Genomic DNA, 19,393 nt, shown 5'->3' on the forward strand with positions numbered 1-19,393 from the left:
TCGAGTTCAATTCTTAAGTCTGTATCATGCAACTTTCATTATCCTATTACTTTCCTATCTATTGTAAAATTTAATGTATGTATAAATTGACTTGGTTTTATTTATTACAATAAGTCTGTTGATAACGGAATCAACCCAACTATTCAAAACAATTCTAATTATACACTTCAAATAAATGGACCCGTCACTAAAACGATTGTTCCACTAATGTTGTACCACCTATAATTTATTTATTTATTGTGGGGAAATAATTTTTGAATGATAACACGTGGTTGAGGGGTCACCGAAGTGCCAGTCGAGGTGTCATGTGTCCTGGTCATGATATCGAGATGATCTCAGCTAAGCCGAGATTATCTGCGAAAATACCAGAATCTGGGATAATCGAATAAGGGACAAGAATCCTAGAATGGGAGAAGACTTCAGTTTGGGTAACAATAAGACTCTTAGAGAGTTTATCCTAATCCTACTAGCAGTTCAAGATTAGCAGTAATCCTAAGTCCAGTAATCCTAAGTCCATTGAAGCTAGGCTTCTATTGGGATTAGGTAAGTGTTGGCTATAAAAGAGAGGTACCCCATAGGTCTAAGGTATGCTTTTTATGCTCTGTTTAGTGAGTTAAGCACTATTAGTTATCTTTGAGAGATATTTTACTGACTTGATCGTCGGAGTGCCCCCGGGTGGACGAACCACCGCCGAAATCTCCTCTTTCTATTGCAGGTCATTCGTGCTTAATCTATTCTGCCAGTGTTCTCCAACTGAATACTTACTTGGCAATGTGGTCAAAAATTCGCTTACACATTTATTTATATATATATTTTTATGATTACTTTTATGGTTGACTTTATATTCATTAAATTATAAGTGGTTATTGACAACTTTAAATAGGAGGACAATATTCTTGCAATACAAGCAAGGTTTTGTTTAAAACGTGGGTCAATATTGCCAGGCTTAACAAGACAAGGACTAAAAGTGGAGAGGTTTATTATAGCAGAACTGCAGTGAGGGCCATGGAGGCTTATAACAAGCATATTTTGATAATTTGAACGGTTCATATTATAAGATTCATTTAATATAGTATACATAAAAAAATAAATTGATCAGATATTTATAACTCTATAACAAGACTATATTTTTTTTGTAATACAATAAATGGCTATCATAATTTTGAAAATGTTTTTAAGACACTTCGAACCCAATCATAGGGTTACACATATCTGATTAACTTAATTTTTTACATGAATGATCTGTTCGACAAACCTTATAATATAAACGATTCAAATTATTAAAATAAAGTCAGAAGTTCAGGACAAGCCCCCACAGGCCTCACAACAATTTATGAGCAGCAGAATGGAATCACTACCTTTTTTTTATTTTTATTCACTTGATAAATAGCATAAAAGTTTAACTTTGATAATGGGCAATCTTTGAAATCAATCCATATGGAAACAACTTTAATAACATCAAAAGAATAAAAACTCATATTTAATTTTTAAAAAGAATAACACGTACAATACAAATGGAGAATTGTAAATCCAAGTCAAAATAATTGTTTTTTTGCACACTCTGTTTGAATATGGATATTGGAAATTTGCCACATAACCAGACCAATAAATCCAAAAGGGAGATGGCAACAACTTTGTGACCATGGCCGGCCCTATAAAGGGAGGTAAGAAAGGTCACTGCTTAAAACTTCAAATTTTATTTAAAAAATACAGAATACTCGAATTATAAGTTTAATTTTAAAATTTCTGGAGTAATAATTTAGTCTTTTTTTGGAGGGGGTCAAAAGGACAAAATAATTAAAAAAAGATTATATTGCCCTAACCTATTGTCTTTTTGTATATTATACACCTATCTGTTCACGTATCACCACCAATTTGCCCATGTGTCACCTACTGTCCACCTAATTTGTCTATCTGTCCATATTATCACAACCGCTAGCTGAGACTGAGCCCGCCGTCAGCAACTTTTTGGCCATTTTTCGACATCGGCAATGATCTAGCGGTGTTGGTGTAAAAATGGAAACAAAATTTCTTCAAAACAATAATTTATACTTCTCACCAAATAATTTCATTAATCATGTCCTTATTTCCATAAAAGATTAATTATTGAACCAAATGCTTCATCCTTCTAGAATTTGACTTATCACCAATTATTTCAAAAATATCCCTGCTACACATAAAAAAATCTTTATTAGGTCCTGTTCAAAAAACAGTCTGACTTGTTCAAAAAACAACCAAAAAAAAAGTGCAATTTTCAATAGGGGTATAGATTTCTTGTGAAGTTACCTCAACCGTGAAAAATCTGTCTCATCGTTTTTATTTTATGTTTTCATATTTTAGGAAACACAATTTGTTTCGCGAATTGTTTTGGAATACTGTTTTCGAAAAGAAATAAAAATGAAACAGCTCACTTATCAAAAAAAAAAAAGCATCAGAACTTTGTTATTGAATATTCGATATCTGTTTTCAACAAAAAAGGAAAACAATATATGAAAAAAGGGGTGTTTTAAGCAAAACAAAACAAAAAAATAAAAAAACAAACAAGCACCAAGTTAGTCTAAAAAGGAATGGACCATGCTCACAGTAGCATCCTCTTGTGCTTTCCTTGCATCTGAAATACACAAGCCTCCGACAGTCAAAACCTTCAAAACATCACAGAGGACTGTTTGGTGCAGCTGTTGCTCGATAATTAAAATGCAAAAAATAAATGTGCATGCCTCTGTTCTTTCAGTTTATTTATATTATTTTTGGTTGTGTGTAGAAACAACACTAAACACTCTGACACGGATTTTTAAATTTTCAAAAATTAAAAATAAAATGAAATAATATAAGCAGCTCCCTAAACTATACCAAAAAACCGCAAAGTACTTTTCCTATAGCTTCACATTTCTCAGTGTTCATATCACATGAAACAGGCAAAGTAGCTCTTTTGCCTTCTTGGAAGAATTGTAAATCCAAGTCAAAATAATTTATTTTTGCGCACTGTTTGAATATGGATATTGGAAATTTGCCCCCATAACCAGACCAATAAATCCAAAAGGGAGATGGCGACAACTTTGTGACCATGGCCGGCCCTATAAAGGAAGGTAAGAAAGGTGACTGCTTAAAACTTCAAAATTTATTTAAAAAATACATAATACTCGAGTTATAAGTTTAATTTTAAAATTTCTGGAGTAATAACTATCTATTTTTTGGGGGGGATCAAACGGACAAAATAATTAAAAAAGATTATATTACCCTAACCTACATGTCACCACCAATTTGTCCATGTGTCACCTACTGTCCACATAATCTATCTATCTGTCTATATTACCACAACCGCTAGCCGAGGCCACGGCCACCATCAGAAACTTTTCGACCAGTGCTGGTGTAAAAATAGAAACAACATTCCTTCAAAACAATAATTTATCCTTCTCACCAAACAATTTCATTAATCATGTCCTTATCTCCATAAAAGATTAATTATTAGACCAAATTCTGATGCATTCATCTCATCTGTCTGACCAAAAAGCCAATGGAAAAGCACAAATTGTGATTTAGTTGGCCCCTCCCCCTAATTAGTTGACTATACTAAAAGTATAGAAACTTACTAAATGGCCATACACAATTGACAAAAAAAAAGCAACCAATCAACCCACAGCCAAAGATGTCATTTACGACAAAGCATTCGGATGAATGATCTCATTTTTTGTGAACATTACGATTCACATCAAAGCCAGGTCAATTCCTCCAGAAGGCCATAAACAACAAACGAAACAGAATGTCACTGTCAAATACGTAGTCAAAAATCCTCTATTACACAAATAAATCTACGTTAAAATGTACAACTATCCAAACTGGCCGAGTGAGAAGTTCGAAGTACAGGTCTGCTAAGAAAAACGAGCACACTTAAAACGGACCTTACGAAGTATGCACATCCGGGGATCAAATCCTTGTTTCTGTACAATCATAAGCATGGAGTCAGTGTCTTCTCCCACCTTCCATGTCATCTAGAATTGGGCTTGTGTCCCTCACATAAACTTCTGATGTTGCCATGCCTTGGTGAGATTGGAAATATACATTATCCATTTCTGTTGGGCGTGTGACGAGATGGTTGGTGTTGCTGGATGAGGGCTGAGCACCATTTCGGGAATCTGCCAACATTTGAAAATATGCATGTGGACCCCAACCTGAATCCAAAATCAAGAAAGGAACTAATGAGAGATGTGAATTACAGACTACCAATGCACATGCAACTGATTAGAAATACAATGGTTGAAATATATGCACTTAGAACTTTATGATTTGAATTGTTATAAATAACACATGATGTTTCCATTGTCCAGGGATGAGCTATGAGGGTGCGCTGGCTTTATGCCACATCATCAAGCAGTTATAAAAAAAAAAAAAAAAAGAAATAATTTCCTCACATTCTTTTGTATATTTGTCTTTAATTTAAACACCTACGATCAATATGAAATTGATTCATGCATCGCAGTTAGCTGAAAAAGCACGAAACCATTAAGCAACGATTACTACGGTAGTGCTATGCAGACAATATGGAAAATCAGACAAAAGATGAATAAGAAGTGTCAAACAGCTGCACAGAGCAAGCAACGCTCACCAAAGAAAATTATAGCTCCAAAAGCAGAGCAAAAACAAATCCTTGGTCAGCAGAATATTAGATGCTTTACAATAAACTCAAACACAGCATAAAGAAATTTAGCAGTGGCCTCAGAAGGGTGTCTTTGTACGATTGCTTATAGGGTTTAGGGTTTAAATGTCTGGTTTTAAAATTGAGGGGGGTAAGATGACAGTGACTCTTGAGGGGGATAAAATGTAATGAACCCCCCCCCCCCCCCCCCCCCGCCAAAAAAAAAAAAAAAAAACAAGTTACAGGCTAAATCAGAGCAGTGTAAAAGTTTCCACAAGTAATGTCCACCAGAGAGAGAGAGAGAACAAGTTCATGTAATCAAAGATAACAAAAGCTCCCCAGCCTCAAAACAAGAAACAGACATAAATATGAAGAGGAATTTTAAGAACCACCAAAGATAGGTAAACGTTTTGCAACTCGCCTTCTCTAGAATTGTGAAGAGGAGGTGACGCACCTGAGGACGTAAGCGACGAAGATTTTCAATAAATATTGGAAGTAAAAATACAAAACCAGTTTACAATTCAAGGAACAAAATCTAGAATGAAATAAACTATCAAGTAAAATCAACAGGGAACAACAGAGAAAGGAAAATTAAAAAGGCAAACGAATATTAGATTACACTCTTCAGCAGGAGTTCTGTTTTATTAACTTGAAGTCGATCTTATTTCAACCTTGCAATATACAATTTGGATAATATAATGCAAAATCTAATTAAAAAGGTGAACAAATATTAGATTACACTCTTAATCATTCATTTAGAGGACACAAATAGGACATCTCAACTAGAATGGAAGCCAAAAGATGTACAACTAGTAAATGAACAGTTACAAGCAAAATTCTAATTCAACTGTAGATTCAAACACCAGACAGATTAAAAAAAATGCAAGCATATCTTTTTCCCTTAATTTCAAAAGGGAATGGAATTTCTATTGAACGCATATCTGGATGTCAATTTACAAAGGTTGTATTACAACCCTATAGTTGTCAAGTGATTGCATGACTGTATATAACCTAAGTAGCTAAGAAGCACAGACATGGACACGCAAATTTTCAAAAAATAAAAGACACGACACACGGACTAAGGACATGTTCAAAACACATAATATTATATATCTATTATATGTCATGTCTTTTAATATTATACATTCACTTTATGTCAAATATTTAATTTTATCAAATTCATCAACCTTGAGTATGTTATTTCAGTAAAAAAATTAAAAAGTTAAATATTTTTTTTAAAATGGGACGTAGTGTATCCCCAACGTGTCCGCAACATGTCCCCAGTGTGTCCCGAGCGTCCTAGCATGTTTGACATGTGTCCCGATACGTGACCTCCAAAGAGGTGTCCATGCCTCATATAGCATAGACATGGACACACAACACGACACAAAAACGCCAACATGTCAATTTTCAAAAAATGCAGAAAACAACATGTTTGGAATATGTTAAAATTTTATATTTTTACAAATTTATTATGTCATATACCTGAATAATTATTCAAAGACAATGAAAAATATGTGATATAATATAACACTAATTACATGAAAAACTATATATTTCATAATTTAAATATTAAGAAATCATTCACATAATAATTATATTTTAAAGAATGTGAAACAATTATAAAAAATAGGCCCATTTGGTATCACTTATAAGTTTGCTTCTATAATGATATTTTTTTAGATTATTAGCTTAAAAGATTAAAAATAAGTTGTAGACCTGTTGTACAAATATCCAAGATGCCTTCAAAATTTATAATAAAGCAAAGTGATGGAACTATTTTGTTTACACATAATTAAGGCTTTCAAATAAGCTAAAAAAGCTAAAAATTGTAGCTTAAGAAAATGTGAAAAAGTCAAATAAACTATAATCTAAAATTGCTATTAAACACTATTCGTCAACTTTTTTTTAATCAAATAAGCTAAATAAATTGACTTATAAGTGCAATCAAACGGGGCCATTATAATTCACATGTATACATTTTCTAAATGTTTCAAAACAGAATTTAGAGTACACAAGTTGTGTTATGAAAAAAGTAGAACATTGTTATTATGAAAGATTCATCACATAGGATGTGTTCGGAGGGTTTAAAAAGTATCGCTAAAGTGTCGGTAACTATGAAGCACCGACACTTCAAAATAAGTGCCGTATCCGTGTTGGACACACGGACACAACGGCACCATATGGCGTGTCCTCTTATTTAATTAATTTGTTTCTAGGGGACACACTGGGAACCTAAGAAGCACGGACACTTTTAAGAAGGTGACGTATCCGTATCGTGTCCGTGTCGAACACCGACACTCTTTGGACACTCTTAGGACACGTGTCCGACACTCTTCAAAACGTGTCTTCATTTTTAAATTTTTTTAAAGACCTGGACACTCTTTGGATACTTGGAGGACACACATGTCAATCACATAAACACACGTGTCTATCGATTGAACACATGTGAAACTAATTATAAGTTTAAACAAAATAACTTAAGATACAATAATAAAATAAAAACCATATAAATTTATAAGAATTAGTGTTATATTGCATTTTTTATTATCTTTGAATGATATATTAATATATATAACATATAATAAATATATAAAATTACATATTTCATGCGTGTCCCTCACGTGTCGTGTCCTTCATTTTTTGAAAATTAACGTGTCAACGTGTCTGTGTCGTATCCGTGTCGTGTCACGTGTCCATGCTTCTTAGCTGGGAACACTTTAGGGTCACACTAGGAACATGTTAGCTTGTCTTTTCTCCCATTTTCTTTTGTGCTTTTGATAAATGTTGGATGTTGAATGTTGGTTTTTTTTTTTTTCTTAGATTTAAATACTTAATAAATCATCCATAAAAAAATATATAAACTGTAAGCGTTAATTTAAAAGTATTTTTTTTTATTTAAAATATAGAATTAGAGTTAGTTTTTGTTAATATTCATTGTTTTGTGGATGTAATATTAATCTAGATAGCAAATAAAAATATATGAAAACATATTTTATTGTCGCGTCACTGTTGTGTATATGTCCCCATATTTTCAAAACCGTTGTGTCCCGTGTCCACGTCTGCATCCGTGTCTGCATCTGTATCCGTGCTTCTTAGGTCGGTAAAGTGTATGATATCATAAATTCAATTTTTTTAATTAACACGCTTTGAAGAAGTGTTGGACACACTTTTATGCGTGTTTGAAAAGTGTCAGTATCTGACATGGGTGTCAAACACAACACGCTTCTTCCGCAGTAAGTATCCATGCTTCTTAGCAAATAACTTTGAAGTATGGAATGATAAGAAAATACCATCTACATCATGTGGGAATGGAAAGAATTGCAAGTAACAAAATGAAGCAACTGTCCATCCTGCACAAAGTTAAAAAAACACAATTAAAAAAATTATAATGATAAGCATACAATGTAAGCAACATAAAAATACGAAGGTAACAGACCTAGAAGACCTCCAGCAAATACATCTTGCCAATGATGCCAATAGTCATCTACTCGAGAAACTGCCACTAGAGCTGCAATAAGTAATGGCAGAAAAATGACACAAAGCTTTGCGATATGACCCCTACGATCAAATGCACGGATTTTCCCTGACAAGTACCACGAGAGAAAACCCAAGCCAGCAAAAGACCCTACATATATAACACAAAATCCATTAAGCATGTGTTTTTTTATGAAGAACATAAAGAACTATAGATAGAAAAACATTTATGACAACAATGACATCCATTATTTCAATATTCTAGATGCATGCACACAAGAAGAAAGAAAAAAAATTAAATTAAATTTAAAATTTAAAATTTAAAAAAAAAAGGAAGAAGAAGAGAAGAAGAAGATGCACCTAGAAAATCATATCCGGCACCTATGAAGCACAGACACGGACACGGACACGCATACAGACACTGACACGGACACGGGACACGTCAATTTTTAAAAAATGGGGACACGGACACGGCAGGGGACACGGCAGATTTTTTAATTTTTTTATAAATATTTTTATTTTAATACATATTAATTATTTTATTTATTTATTATATTTTTTAAATAATATGTTCTAATTAATTTTTTTATTTTATTTTATATACATGTTTATTTATTTTTATTAATATGTATAAGTATAGATAATATAATAGTTATATAATAATAACTGTGGCATCCTTTATACTATTATAATAATAATACTTTCAGTTTTTATTATAATATAATAATAATAGTTATATTATATATATATATATATATATGAATCCAGCAGAGCAGATTATAATAATAGTTATATATTATATACATATATGAATCAGCAGATTAAAGAAGACGCGACTGAGAGAGAGAGAGGAAGAAGCGATCGATCGCGATCGCGATCGCGAGGGAGAGAAGGTGAGAGAGAGAGCTCGTCGAAGTCGAAGGGCGACTGGATCGTCGAAGTCGAAGGTGATGGAGGTCGCCGGCGAGTGACTGGACTGGATCGAAGTCATGGAGGTCGCCAGCAAGTCGACTGGACTGGATCGAAGTCCAGGTTTGTTTCAAGACCTTTACTTCTCCTTTACTCTTCTTTTTGGCTCTCTGCGTCCAGATTTGGACACGCGTGTCCAGATTTGGTGGACACGCGTGTCTCCGCCGTGTCTCCACCGTGTCCCCTGCAAAAAAATAATTAAATTAAAGGGACACGCCACCTGGCGTGTCCCGTACGTGTCCCCGGCGTGTCCCCGTGTCAGACACTGCCACGGCATGAAATCTGCCATGTCCATGCTTCATATGGGTTCCCTGCCTTCTGAAGCACATGGTGAATAATTACACAGAAAGAAACCTTCTTACAAAGTTTAGTGTCCTCAAATGGAAGATTCATATTCGATGAGAACCAAATCAAAATTCCACTAAGGTCAACAGATTATTTCCATCCTTATGTAAACACCACTGATCAATAAATACAGTATATCCAACCAACACTATATGCATGAGGCAGAAAAATATAAATATGACAGTAAAATGAATTGCAAGTTATGTATATATACGTGTGTGTGTGTGTGTGTGTGTGTGAAATATCTTTATTACATATCAGCTTTGTTTTTAAAAGTGTCCATCTCCTATAAGCAAGGTTTTAAAAAGCGGCCGCAACCGTTACGTAATGCTGTTACGTAACGGTTTTGGCGGTTACCGCCACCCGTTACGGCCGCTTTTGCAGTGTGAATGAGATTCACAGGTGTGTCGATCATAGCGGCTGCCGTAACGGTCGTAACGGTGCTGTAACGGCCTGTTACACACCGTTACGTAACGGTTCCAAACTGTTTCTTCAAAAAAACACACAAAAAAAAGCTGAAACTGGGGCAAGAGGGATGGAGAGAAGAGGGAAGATAAAAAGAGAAAATAGAGGAGCAAGAGATAGAAAGAGAGAAAAGGGAAGATGAAGAACATGTTATTGATTTGTTGAAACTGTAAAACCTATGCTATTCTATTCAGCTGCTATCACTAAACCATTTTGTTTGTGTGTGTCTATTTATATGTTGTTTGAAAATAATAATAATAATAAGTGTGGTCATTATCTATTTAGCTTGGTAAAAATATGTATTTATATATATATTTAGGCTCTTATTTATTCTCTTACTTTTGTCATTGTTTATCTTATATATAATAGTTAGTGATTGATTTTTTGTATAATATAAAGTCATTAATTATTAAAATAAAATGTAAAAAACTCAGTTTATAGTGATTTAAAAATATGAAATATATTAAATCATACTTAAAAATTTTTAAAAATTGATCAATATTTATTTTTAACCCAATAAATATGATCATGGAAAAAAAATGTGTATTGGTAAGTTTTTTTCAAATTATGCGAAAAATAAAAAAATTCACGGTTCCGGTTACCGCAACCGTTACACTATGACCTTTACACCCCGCAACCGCATCCGCATCACCGCCACGGTTACGGCGACCGCAACCGCTTTTCAGAACCTTGCCACCACCCCTGTCTCCCTCTGTCAACATCCTCATCAGACACCCTCAGTCTCCGCACATTTCCACCATGGGTTTGCAGCCATAGTCTTTTCCCCTCTGGCTGAACCTGAATCCATCCGACAATATCCTACCCAAGCCATAGACTTTGCACGAGCTCAGATTTGTTCTTAACTCAAAGCTTCATTTACACGAACAAAACTGACAAATATAGGGTATAATAAGATTATACCCCCACAATAATACGACACACCTCCATATATATAGGGTATAAGTGGGTCTGTGTCAAATTTGTCATGTACAATAATAACATTTATTTTGTATTGAACCTTGCGATTTTCAAAGAGGGTACAGCCATGCTATAGTGGAAACTAAGAGCTAATATGGTAACTTCTTAGGCCAACAAAACTGTTATCTCCACCACCAAGCTTCAAATTACCTTGAAATCATGGACAACATTACTATTTTTGGCCATGTATATATACTGAAATTACCATTTATGTATTTTTTTTTTTTTGGGTTTTTTTTTTTTTTTTTTCTTGTTCAGTTGGATGGAACCGTAATATGATCTCTCATTTTTATTTTTATTTTTATTTTTTATTCTTGTAAATGGATTCGTATTCGAGGAAAAAAAAAAAGTAGGTATTGTGATGAGCGTGAGCTTAATCTCATCCTTGTTCATGAGGTAAGCCCACCAATCACATCAATTTGTTTATCTAGGTTGTGGTTATAAGTATTTTTTTAACTTATTTATCCATATTTATATTTTTAAGGAAAAGGCAAAGGCATGCAAACTCTAATGGAAAGGAAAAGGCAAGCTCCTCTGGCTTAAGAAAGGAAAATGCAGCATGTGAAGTGGTATGATTTTTGAAGAATTATTTCAAAGTTATTTCTTGGAATATTGAGCAAGTAAAGAAGAAAAAAATTCATACTATTTTTTTTGTTTTTTTGGGCATGCATGAACTAAATCTTGATCATCTAGAATGTATTAATTTTTTGTTAATTATACTTTGATTTTAATTTTTATTATTCCAATCGACTGACTATGTAAAGTGTTTGTTTAAGCATGCTAAAAAAGCTTCTGTTCTTTGTAAAATTGTATGTCTCGCATCTGTCCACTTTAACTTTGACAAAAAGAACATCACTTTAATTGTCTTTACTGGGTCAAAGAAAATTCCTGGTGGTAACCATTCCAAAGAAAATAGCTACTGGTGGTAAAATCTATGATAGCGAATAATCATTTTGAATTGAATTTCAGCAACATGTAGAATTTATAGAAAACATTTGTTTTTATTCTTGGGGAGTGCCATAGGCACAGGTAATTTGCTAGTATAATAACAAACTATGTGATTTTCATCTTTCTGCTGGTAGCCAATCATATTCTTATGTCCAAAGGACCTTGTTATAAGAGTTGCTAGCTACATAGGAACAAAAAAAGCCTCAATCCTAATGTGTTACGTATACTTTTGTTAACAAAATTAACAGAAATAAAAACAGAAGAAATAGGGGACAAAGACCCACTTCAAGGGGGCAGACCTCCAATTAGTTCACATTAAGGAGAACCAGACCTCCTGACTTCACAATGTAAGACTTCTCAAATAAGCAGTCTCCTCTCCATTCATTAACGTTGTTTTTATACAAGAGATAGTTACCTACTCAACTACCCATGTCCTATACAATAGGATAATTATGAAATCCCATAACCCATGACTTCTCCCACTACTTAATTAACAAGAGACACATAATGTTTTTTTATCAAAATATTGTACATATCTTTCCTTCCCCCTCAGATTCAACCTTGCCCTCAAGGTCGAAATACAAGTAATTAAAAAACCTCCTGGATCCCATTTTTTGAAACAAAAAATGTACAAACATACAATTGACTTTTTTCATATCTCTTAATTAATCAGTGGGAGAAGTCATGGTTAATGGGATTAGATAATTATCCTATTATATAGAACATCGGTAGTTGAATAGATAATTATCTCTTGTTTAAAAACAACATCAATGAATGAAGAGGAGACTGTTTACTTGAAAAGACTTCAATTGTGAAGTGCAGTAGGTTTGGTTCTCCTCAATGTGAACCAATTGGAGGTCTCCCCTCTCAAAGTGGGTCTCTCTTCCCTATTTCTTCTATTTTTATTTGTGTTAATTTTGTTAGCAAAAGTGTATGTAACACAATGACTGGGGGCTTGCTATATAGATTTATTTTTCCAGTTGGCTCTATTCCTTATGCTCAACTAACTCAAGGCTATCATGTCCTTTCTCATCACTTCAACCAAAGTTGTCCTCAACCATCCTCGTCCTTTTAGCCCTCTTGGATCAGGATCAAATCACTCCTTTCCAGCACATATTGTCACGTTGCACATGACCAAGCCATCTCAAATGAATGCAATGACTTCCCTTCATATGATCTTCAATCACTGCCTCCTCATAAATGCATTTATTTCTTAAATATCTATTATTATAACACCACTCGTCCATTTCAGCATCCTCATTTCATTTGCTCTAATTTTTTTAAAATGTTGTTTCTTTAATACCAATATTATGTACCATACAGCATAGTTCACCTTGTAGCCAACCTATAATTTTCCCTTCAATTTAGCAGAAATTATACATATGACATAGTACTGCGAGATGCATTTTTTTTCATTTCATCCAACCTACATCCTCCTCAATCTCCTTTCCTTATGGAAAACCAATCCAAGATGTCAAAAATTGTCAATCTGCTTGATGAATCATATTTTCCAAGGATGAGAAAAATAGTCAAGAGATTCATTTTCATCCACACTAGTATAATGACTACTGGCCTTGATGTGGAGGCCATCATCAGCTGTTAGAAGTGCCTTGTGATTAGAAAAAACAATCAGGGCATATCTGGAATGAGATTCCCACATTTAGTTATCTCTTGGACATCGAGTTTCGCCATATCTCTTCATTCCTAATTCTAATTTTGCTCAAATATCATTCCATTTTTTTGTTTCTTATTTCTTTTACTAAGCACCATATATTTTGTTTTATTCCTACTTAAACTAACAAAATTCTTAGATTCCAATGTATCCCCCTAAAATTATAAATAAATGTCCACTCCAACTGTAGTTTTCTCAATTAATTTACATTGAACTATGTGTCAGCAAACCATGTAGGAAAGGAAAACAACTAACTGATAGAGAAAGCTCAAGAGAACGATAACTTCTGAGGTAACTATAGATTGTTTTGGGAATAAGCTATTCTAGTAACTTTTTTGGCTTTTTGATGTTTTGGATTTTTATGAAAAAACGTGCAAAAAGCAGAGAAGAAAGAAAGTCTTTGACTTTTTGGTATAGTTCTTTGGCTTTTAGCATTTTTAGTGACTTTTTGGCTATTTTTTTGAAGTTCCCATATCATTTGAGCTAAAGGGTTTACACATAATCAAGAAAACACACACATATATATAAAGGAAGCATGCTCATAAAAGAAGGGTATTGCAAAATAAGCAGCACACTATACACACAATATTTAATCTGTTGAATGTAATTTTTTCTGCTTACAAGATGTATGCCCGCTTGGGAAACTTTTGTGCCCTTCCTTGATGACACTTTTCTCTCCAGTACACATAACATTCCTGGTGATATTTTCAAATACCTACACATACCACATGCCACACAGCATACTATTATCCAATCTACAAGGTAAAACCTTATTATATAAAACTGACATAACCGAACATGATAAGAAACTAAAGCATTTGATGAGGTCTCACCCCCTTGCCATCAGGGAAGCAACGCCAAAAGAAGTCTGGACGAGGACGGCCAACAGCATCTTTGATTGCATCAGTTATAACTCCAGTTATAAGTACAGAAAACAGAAGGCCTGAACATGCATACAAAATCAAACATACATCATTGCATTACAGTAAGATACAAATCGCTATAAGCAGCATAACAAAAATCTTTGAAGGAAGAACTCTACCCAATATGGCATGATGGAAATCATAAACATCCCTTCTAATGATGTAGTAGATAAGAATGACTACCAAAGGCAACAATATACAAATGACCTGTTACAGTAAAGGAAGAAAAGAACACTTTATTTTGGTGTGTCATAGAGATATATATCATGCACTATCTAACAGACCAAAGTTTTCCATGCATAATGAGTCTTACACTATGTTTGCATCTTGGATTTGTCAAGAGAAAGGAAAATGAAACTGCTTGTACATATTTAATTTTCTATGGACAACAAACAAAAAATGGATTTTTTTCCACAAATACCAACTCATTTTCTTCATATTTTGCTAACCCAACCAAAGAAAGAAAGGAATTAGCTTCTTTTTACTTCATTTTCTTTTTTTTTTTATCTTTTCCCTTTTCAACCTTTTTCCTCCACAATTCCAAGATCCAAACATAGCCTTCAAATACACATACCGGAACAGCCCAAAAGGGAACAGTATTGCCTTTCAGTGGGTACTTTAGATCAGTCAACATGTCCTCTCCCACAAAACGATGAAATGGTTCTATAAGATTCAAAATGACTTCCATCACAAAAAGAAGCAAAAGGATTAGCCAATCATGCATATGTATCCTTGCCACTTGAGCTCCATGGGATCTTAGAGTGTAAGCACCTAACTGAATCTCAGGCATTTTCACCAACTAAAGGAAAAACAAAATGTTAGTTGGTGGAAATTGCATTGCAAAACCTGAAGCAAAACTTAATAAGGGCAGAGGCAGAGATGGGGGGAAGACATCATATAAAACGATTCACACCCAACCTTGTTCCATAAATTTATGACACAGGCTATAACTATAAAATAAAATAACAACAACAACGTTTGCTATCTGTGCTTCCCATTTGAACACACAAGAATCAGTAACACATGACCAAGACAACTTTTTATGTATCAACTATTAAGCACAATTGCACAAATACAATTAATGCAATATAATAGTAATTGAATTACCAGCTATGTCTCAATTGACTTCGATAGGTAGAATTCGGACCAAAGCAGCACCAACATGAATTCATGATACAATGTAATGAAATGTGAATTCCAAAATGACTCATCCAAACCAAGCCATATGAACACTCGCAATATGATTCCGAGTTGTCTCTTGTGATAGAAAGTCAACCAGTGAGTGAATTCTGATGGCACTGGTTTTGGCTTAACATTTTTTCCCTATCAGAGACACCAAGAGGCATCTTTCCTATTCACTCCCTGCCAACATCTTTCACAAATATCAGAAATTGTGTTTGTTAAACAACCACTATTGCTTAATATTGTAGTAGCCGTGCCATGGCACTTGTATTATCCTTTCAGACAACATCATAATTGTGATGAGTTTTTTTTTTTTTTTTTTTTTTTAATGATTCCATTATGCTCATTTTTAATTTCATAGAGTATTTGATATTTTTAAATTTATATGTAACATATAGTTGCATATCACCCAACTTACCAATCTGATGCTTCATTTCACTGAAAACACTAACTGCCCAAACATTTAACCCATGTACAACTATATAAGCCAACCAAAGTCTATGGGATTGAAAATCATAGTTGAACTCATTCATTTGTATAATAGTATAATGTCAAACATAAGGTTTCACACAATATTCTATTCCACCATCTAACAAAAGCATGGTTTATACTAAACAAGAAAAAGTTTAATTTTCTCTCTATATTTTCCTAGAGCAAGATAATCAAATTCTACAATATAAAACCAACACCACTGTTGATCTAACCAACAACATTGGTATAGATAAATAGAAGTTATGCATTGACAAAAAACTAGAAGCCACTTGGCAAAATTTGATAAAAATTAGAGGCAAGAGGTGATTGCAATAGACACTTTTCCTATTGTTATCTCATGAATATAGAAATTAGGCTGTGAGGGCATTTAACTTATATTTAAAAAAATGGATCAGACTTGCAATCTCATCTCTATCCATCTCTGGTGACAAACTCATCCACCCTGCCATTGTTCTCTTCTCTCTTCTTCCCCATTTTCAAACTGACAACCTAGGGCTAACCTCAACCAAACAATCTCTTTCTCAACCACCACTAACCCACACTCATTCTCCCAATTCCTTCATCATATCACCCTATCCCGAGCTCTCTCCTTGCAAGTTGGGTTGTTGATTTTTGTGCTAATTGCAAGGTGGGAGAATCGAGGTTGGCTTTTTTTTTTATCCCCACGAAGTTTCCAAACACAATTTTGGGTTAACTATAGTCTAATAGCTGCATAGCCTCTTGTTGTGGGCAGTACATATGTTATACACAGTTTAGTATCTTGATGAATGATGCTTTTTTCTCTATTTTAACCGTTATAATTCGATTTTTATTTTTATTTCTTTTATTTTTGCTGATATATATCAAATAAGTCAAATACATAATCTTATTAGCTTCTCAAAGACTTGGGTGGTAATTTTTTCCTATACTTTGTCTATAAATAGCCATTCATGGCTACATTGTGAAGGATCTCCAACAAGTAAGATGAATTGATTTCTATCATTTCTTCTATCCTAGGAGTAGATGCAACTTAGATGAGAGTAGATGTAGTTTAATGTTTCTTGTAATTTGATTGTTCACTCAATCATTTTATTTCATCTTATTCTCTCTCTCTCTCTCTCTCTCTCTCTCTCTCTCTCTCTCTCTGTTATTTTCTTCACGCTTGGATAATTTGGAAGTCCTTGAAACTGTCAAGGCAAAAGAACAGTCAACACATAGCCTGATCATTGTTTGATTGGTAAAATTTGTATTAAGGCTCTATAGATTGAGGCCTAACAGAAAATTTTGCTAACACCTTTTCTGGAATTGCTTTATATGTATATCAATTGCTAATATCAGCAAACCCTAAACTCAGCAGATAGTTTACATACACAAAATCCTCAACAGTGTCCTACTGAAATTCATAAAATGCCTAAAAACTAGGGTTTGTAACAGTTTCCACAAGACCCAGTTTGCTTCCTGAGAAAACACAAGTGAAGTAAGAACTCAAACAGCTTAAATTTCCAACTTTGCAATTTGCGTTTAAATGAATCAACAAACTCCACCTCATTCATCCATAACACATAAAGAAACAACTTTCTTTCTTTTTGTGTCTCAGCGAACAAACAAACAAACACACAAACAGTAATTGACAAGAACTGACAAGTGAGCGCATCCCACAAACAAAATGCAAGAAGTGAAAATGAACATGAATTGTAAGATTCACATCACTCTCACTCACAGGTTTAAAGCTGTAGATTTTCAGAGTGAGAAAAAAAATGAAAAGGGAAACTCTTGATTTGAAGAAAAACCCAAAAAAAAGAAAAAACTCACCTGAAATAATCTGCGTTCACAAAGCTTTAGCAACAATGGAGGAGAGAGAATCTGAAAGCAATAATAGAGAGAGAGAGAGAGAGAGAGAGAGAGAGAGAGCTGGTTTTATCGGCAGAAGACAAAAGGCAGACACCGTAGCAGCAAATTTTTGACCAAAACCTAGAAGAAAGAGATTGGGTCACACTCAAATAGATTGGATTGAGGGCTTTAGATGACAAAACAGAGAGAGCAGACCATAACGGAAGTATTAATTTTAGAAAGTTAAAAAAGCCAAAAAAAAAACAATAAAACAAAAACTGTTTCTGATTTATTTTAAATAAACTAATGGCATTAAAAAAATAAATAAACAAAAAAGAAGAAGAAGTTGATCTTCTCACATCTCCATAATGGACTTTTCTTATGTGTACCTTACATATGATATGCAAGGCACATATACTCTTCTATTTTACATTTATATATTTGTATGTATTGAGTTATATCAAAATATTTAAAAACTTACACATTGGTGACCTGCTAAGCAGGTCACTTTCCAGGTAAATTAATAAAATAATATATTATATGACTAAAAGTGTAAATGGTCAGAAAAAATATATAAGTTTTCACGAAAGGCGTAAGGAATTTTAGAAAAAGGCATAACTGATTTCTGAAAAGTTATACATTTTTCTGAAAACTTACGCCTTCTGTGAAATCATTTACACCTTTTATGAACACTTACTCCTTTTGTGTAAGAATTTTTGGCATAAGATTTATACCTTTTGCTTCGAACATACACCTTTTGTGGAAGCCCAACTTAAAGCTTTTCGGAAGTCACTTATACCTTTTGTGAAAAAATAAATTCATCAAATTTACACCTTTTGCTTCAGCTTAAACCTTTTCGTGGAACTACTTATATTTTTTTTGAAAAGTTACTCCTTTTGTGAAATAATTTTTTCCATAAGATTTATACTTTTTCTTCAAACTTACACATTTTGTGAAAGAGTATATAAGCACAAAAGTATAAATGTTATGCCAAAAATTCATACACAAAAGGAGTAACTTTTCAAAAATGGTGTAAGCCTTTTCAGGAAAAGGTGTAAGCTTAAGCAAAAGGTGCAAATTTCATGAATTTTTTTTTCCACAGAAGGTATAAGTAACTTCCGAAATAGTTTTAAGTTGGGCTTTCACAAAAGGTGTAAGTTCAAAGAAAAAGTATAAATCTTATGCCAACAATTCTTACACAAAATGAGTAACTTTTCAAAAATGGTGTAAATATTTTCACGAAAAGTATGAAGGAGTAACATTTCAAAGCGTTGATAACCAGAAAAGGAGTAACAAAGGGTTCATTTCAAAATGTTCGTAAACACAGAAGGAGTAACATATGTTCATCTCAAAGTAGTAAACACAAAAGGAGTAACATTTCGAAGTGTTCATAAACCAATTGAGACAACCACTGAACAAATCAAAGGGTCGTGACCCCCGCTGACCACCCAAGCGTCGGTGGGCTCCAGTGCTCATAGCCTTCTGAGATCGGCACCTCCA

The 19,393-nt window shown here is 33.7% G+C and overlaps 1 protein-coding gene across 6 annotated transcripts; it reads right to left on the bottom strand.

Annotated features, from left to right (window-relative positions):
- Window positions 1–3,652: 3,652 nt before the first annotated feature.
- LOC114293159 (lipid phosphate phosphatase 2) lies at window positions 3,653–18,263 on the bottom strand. Of its 6 annotated transcripts, none has more exons than XM_028237194.2 (10): window positions 17,876–18,161; window positions 15,518–15,772; window positions 14,985–15,209; window positions 14,530–14,617; window positions 14,321–14,430; window positions 14,109–14,202; window positions 8,073–8,261; window positions 7,927–7,986; window positions 5,055–5,087; window positions 3,653–4,169 (listed from the first exon to the last, which is right to left on the bottom strand). In XM_028237194.2, exons 3-10 carry the CDS (start codon window positions 15,198–15,200, stop codon window positions 3,961–3,963), a joined length of 999 nt encoding a protein of 332 aa, XP_028092995.2. In that variant the 5' UTR covers window positions 15,201–15,209; window positions 15,518–15,772; window positions 17,876–18,161; the 3' UTR covers window positions 3,653–3,960. The 6 variants fall into 6 exon arrangements, with proteins under 6 accessions (XP_028092995.2, XP_028092996.2, XP_082748682.1 ...); XM_028237195.2 differs by having other exon boundaries at window positions 15,518–15,782; window positions 17,876–17,935; XM_082892556.1 differs by lacking the exon at window positions 15,518–15,772 and having other exon boundaries at window positions 17,876–18,198.
- Window positions 18,264–19,393: the final 1,130 nt, after the last annotated feature.

This window comes from Camellia sinensis, chromosome 10, assembly GCF_055761805.1.
Source record: "Camellia sinensis isolate YWXY chromosome 10, ASM5576180v1, whole genome shotgun sequence".
NCBI classification, from domain to species: Eukaryota; Viridiplantae; Streptophyta; class Magnoliopsida; order Ericales; family Theaceae; genus Camellia; species Camellia sinensis.

Coding starts and splice junctions, on each gene's coding strand:
- LOC114293159 (XM_082892556.1), bottom strand. CDS start 15,200: ATGCCTGAGATTCAGTTAGGTGCTTACACTCTAAGATCCCATGGAGCT. Junction 14,618..14,984: donor TTCCCTTTTGGGCTGTTCCG/GTATGTGTATTT, acceptor TTACTGTAACAG/GTCATTTGTATATTGTTGCC. Junction 5,088..7,926: donor ATTCCCACATGATGTAGATG/GTATTTTCTTAT, acceptor TTACGTCCTCAG/GTGCGTCACCTCCTCTTCAC.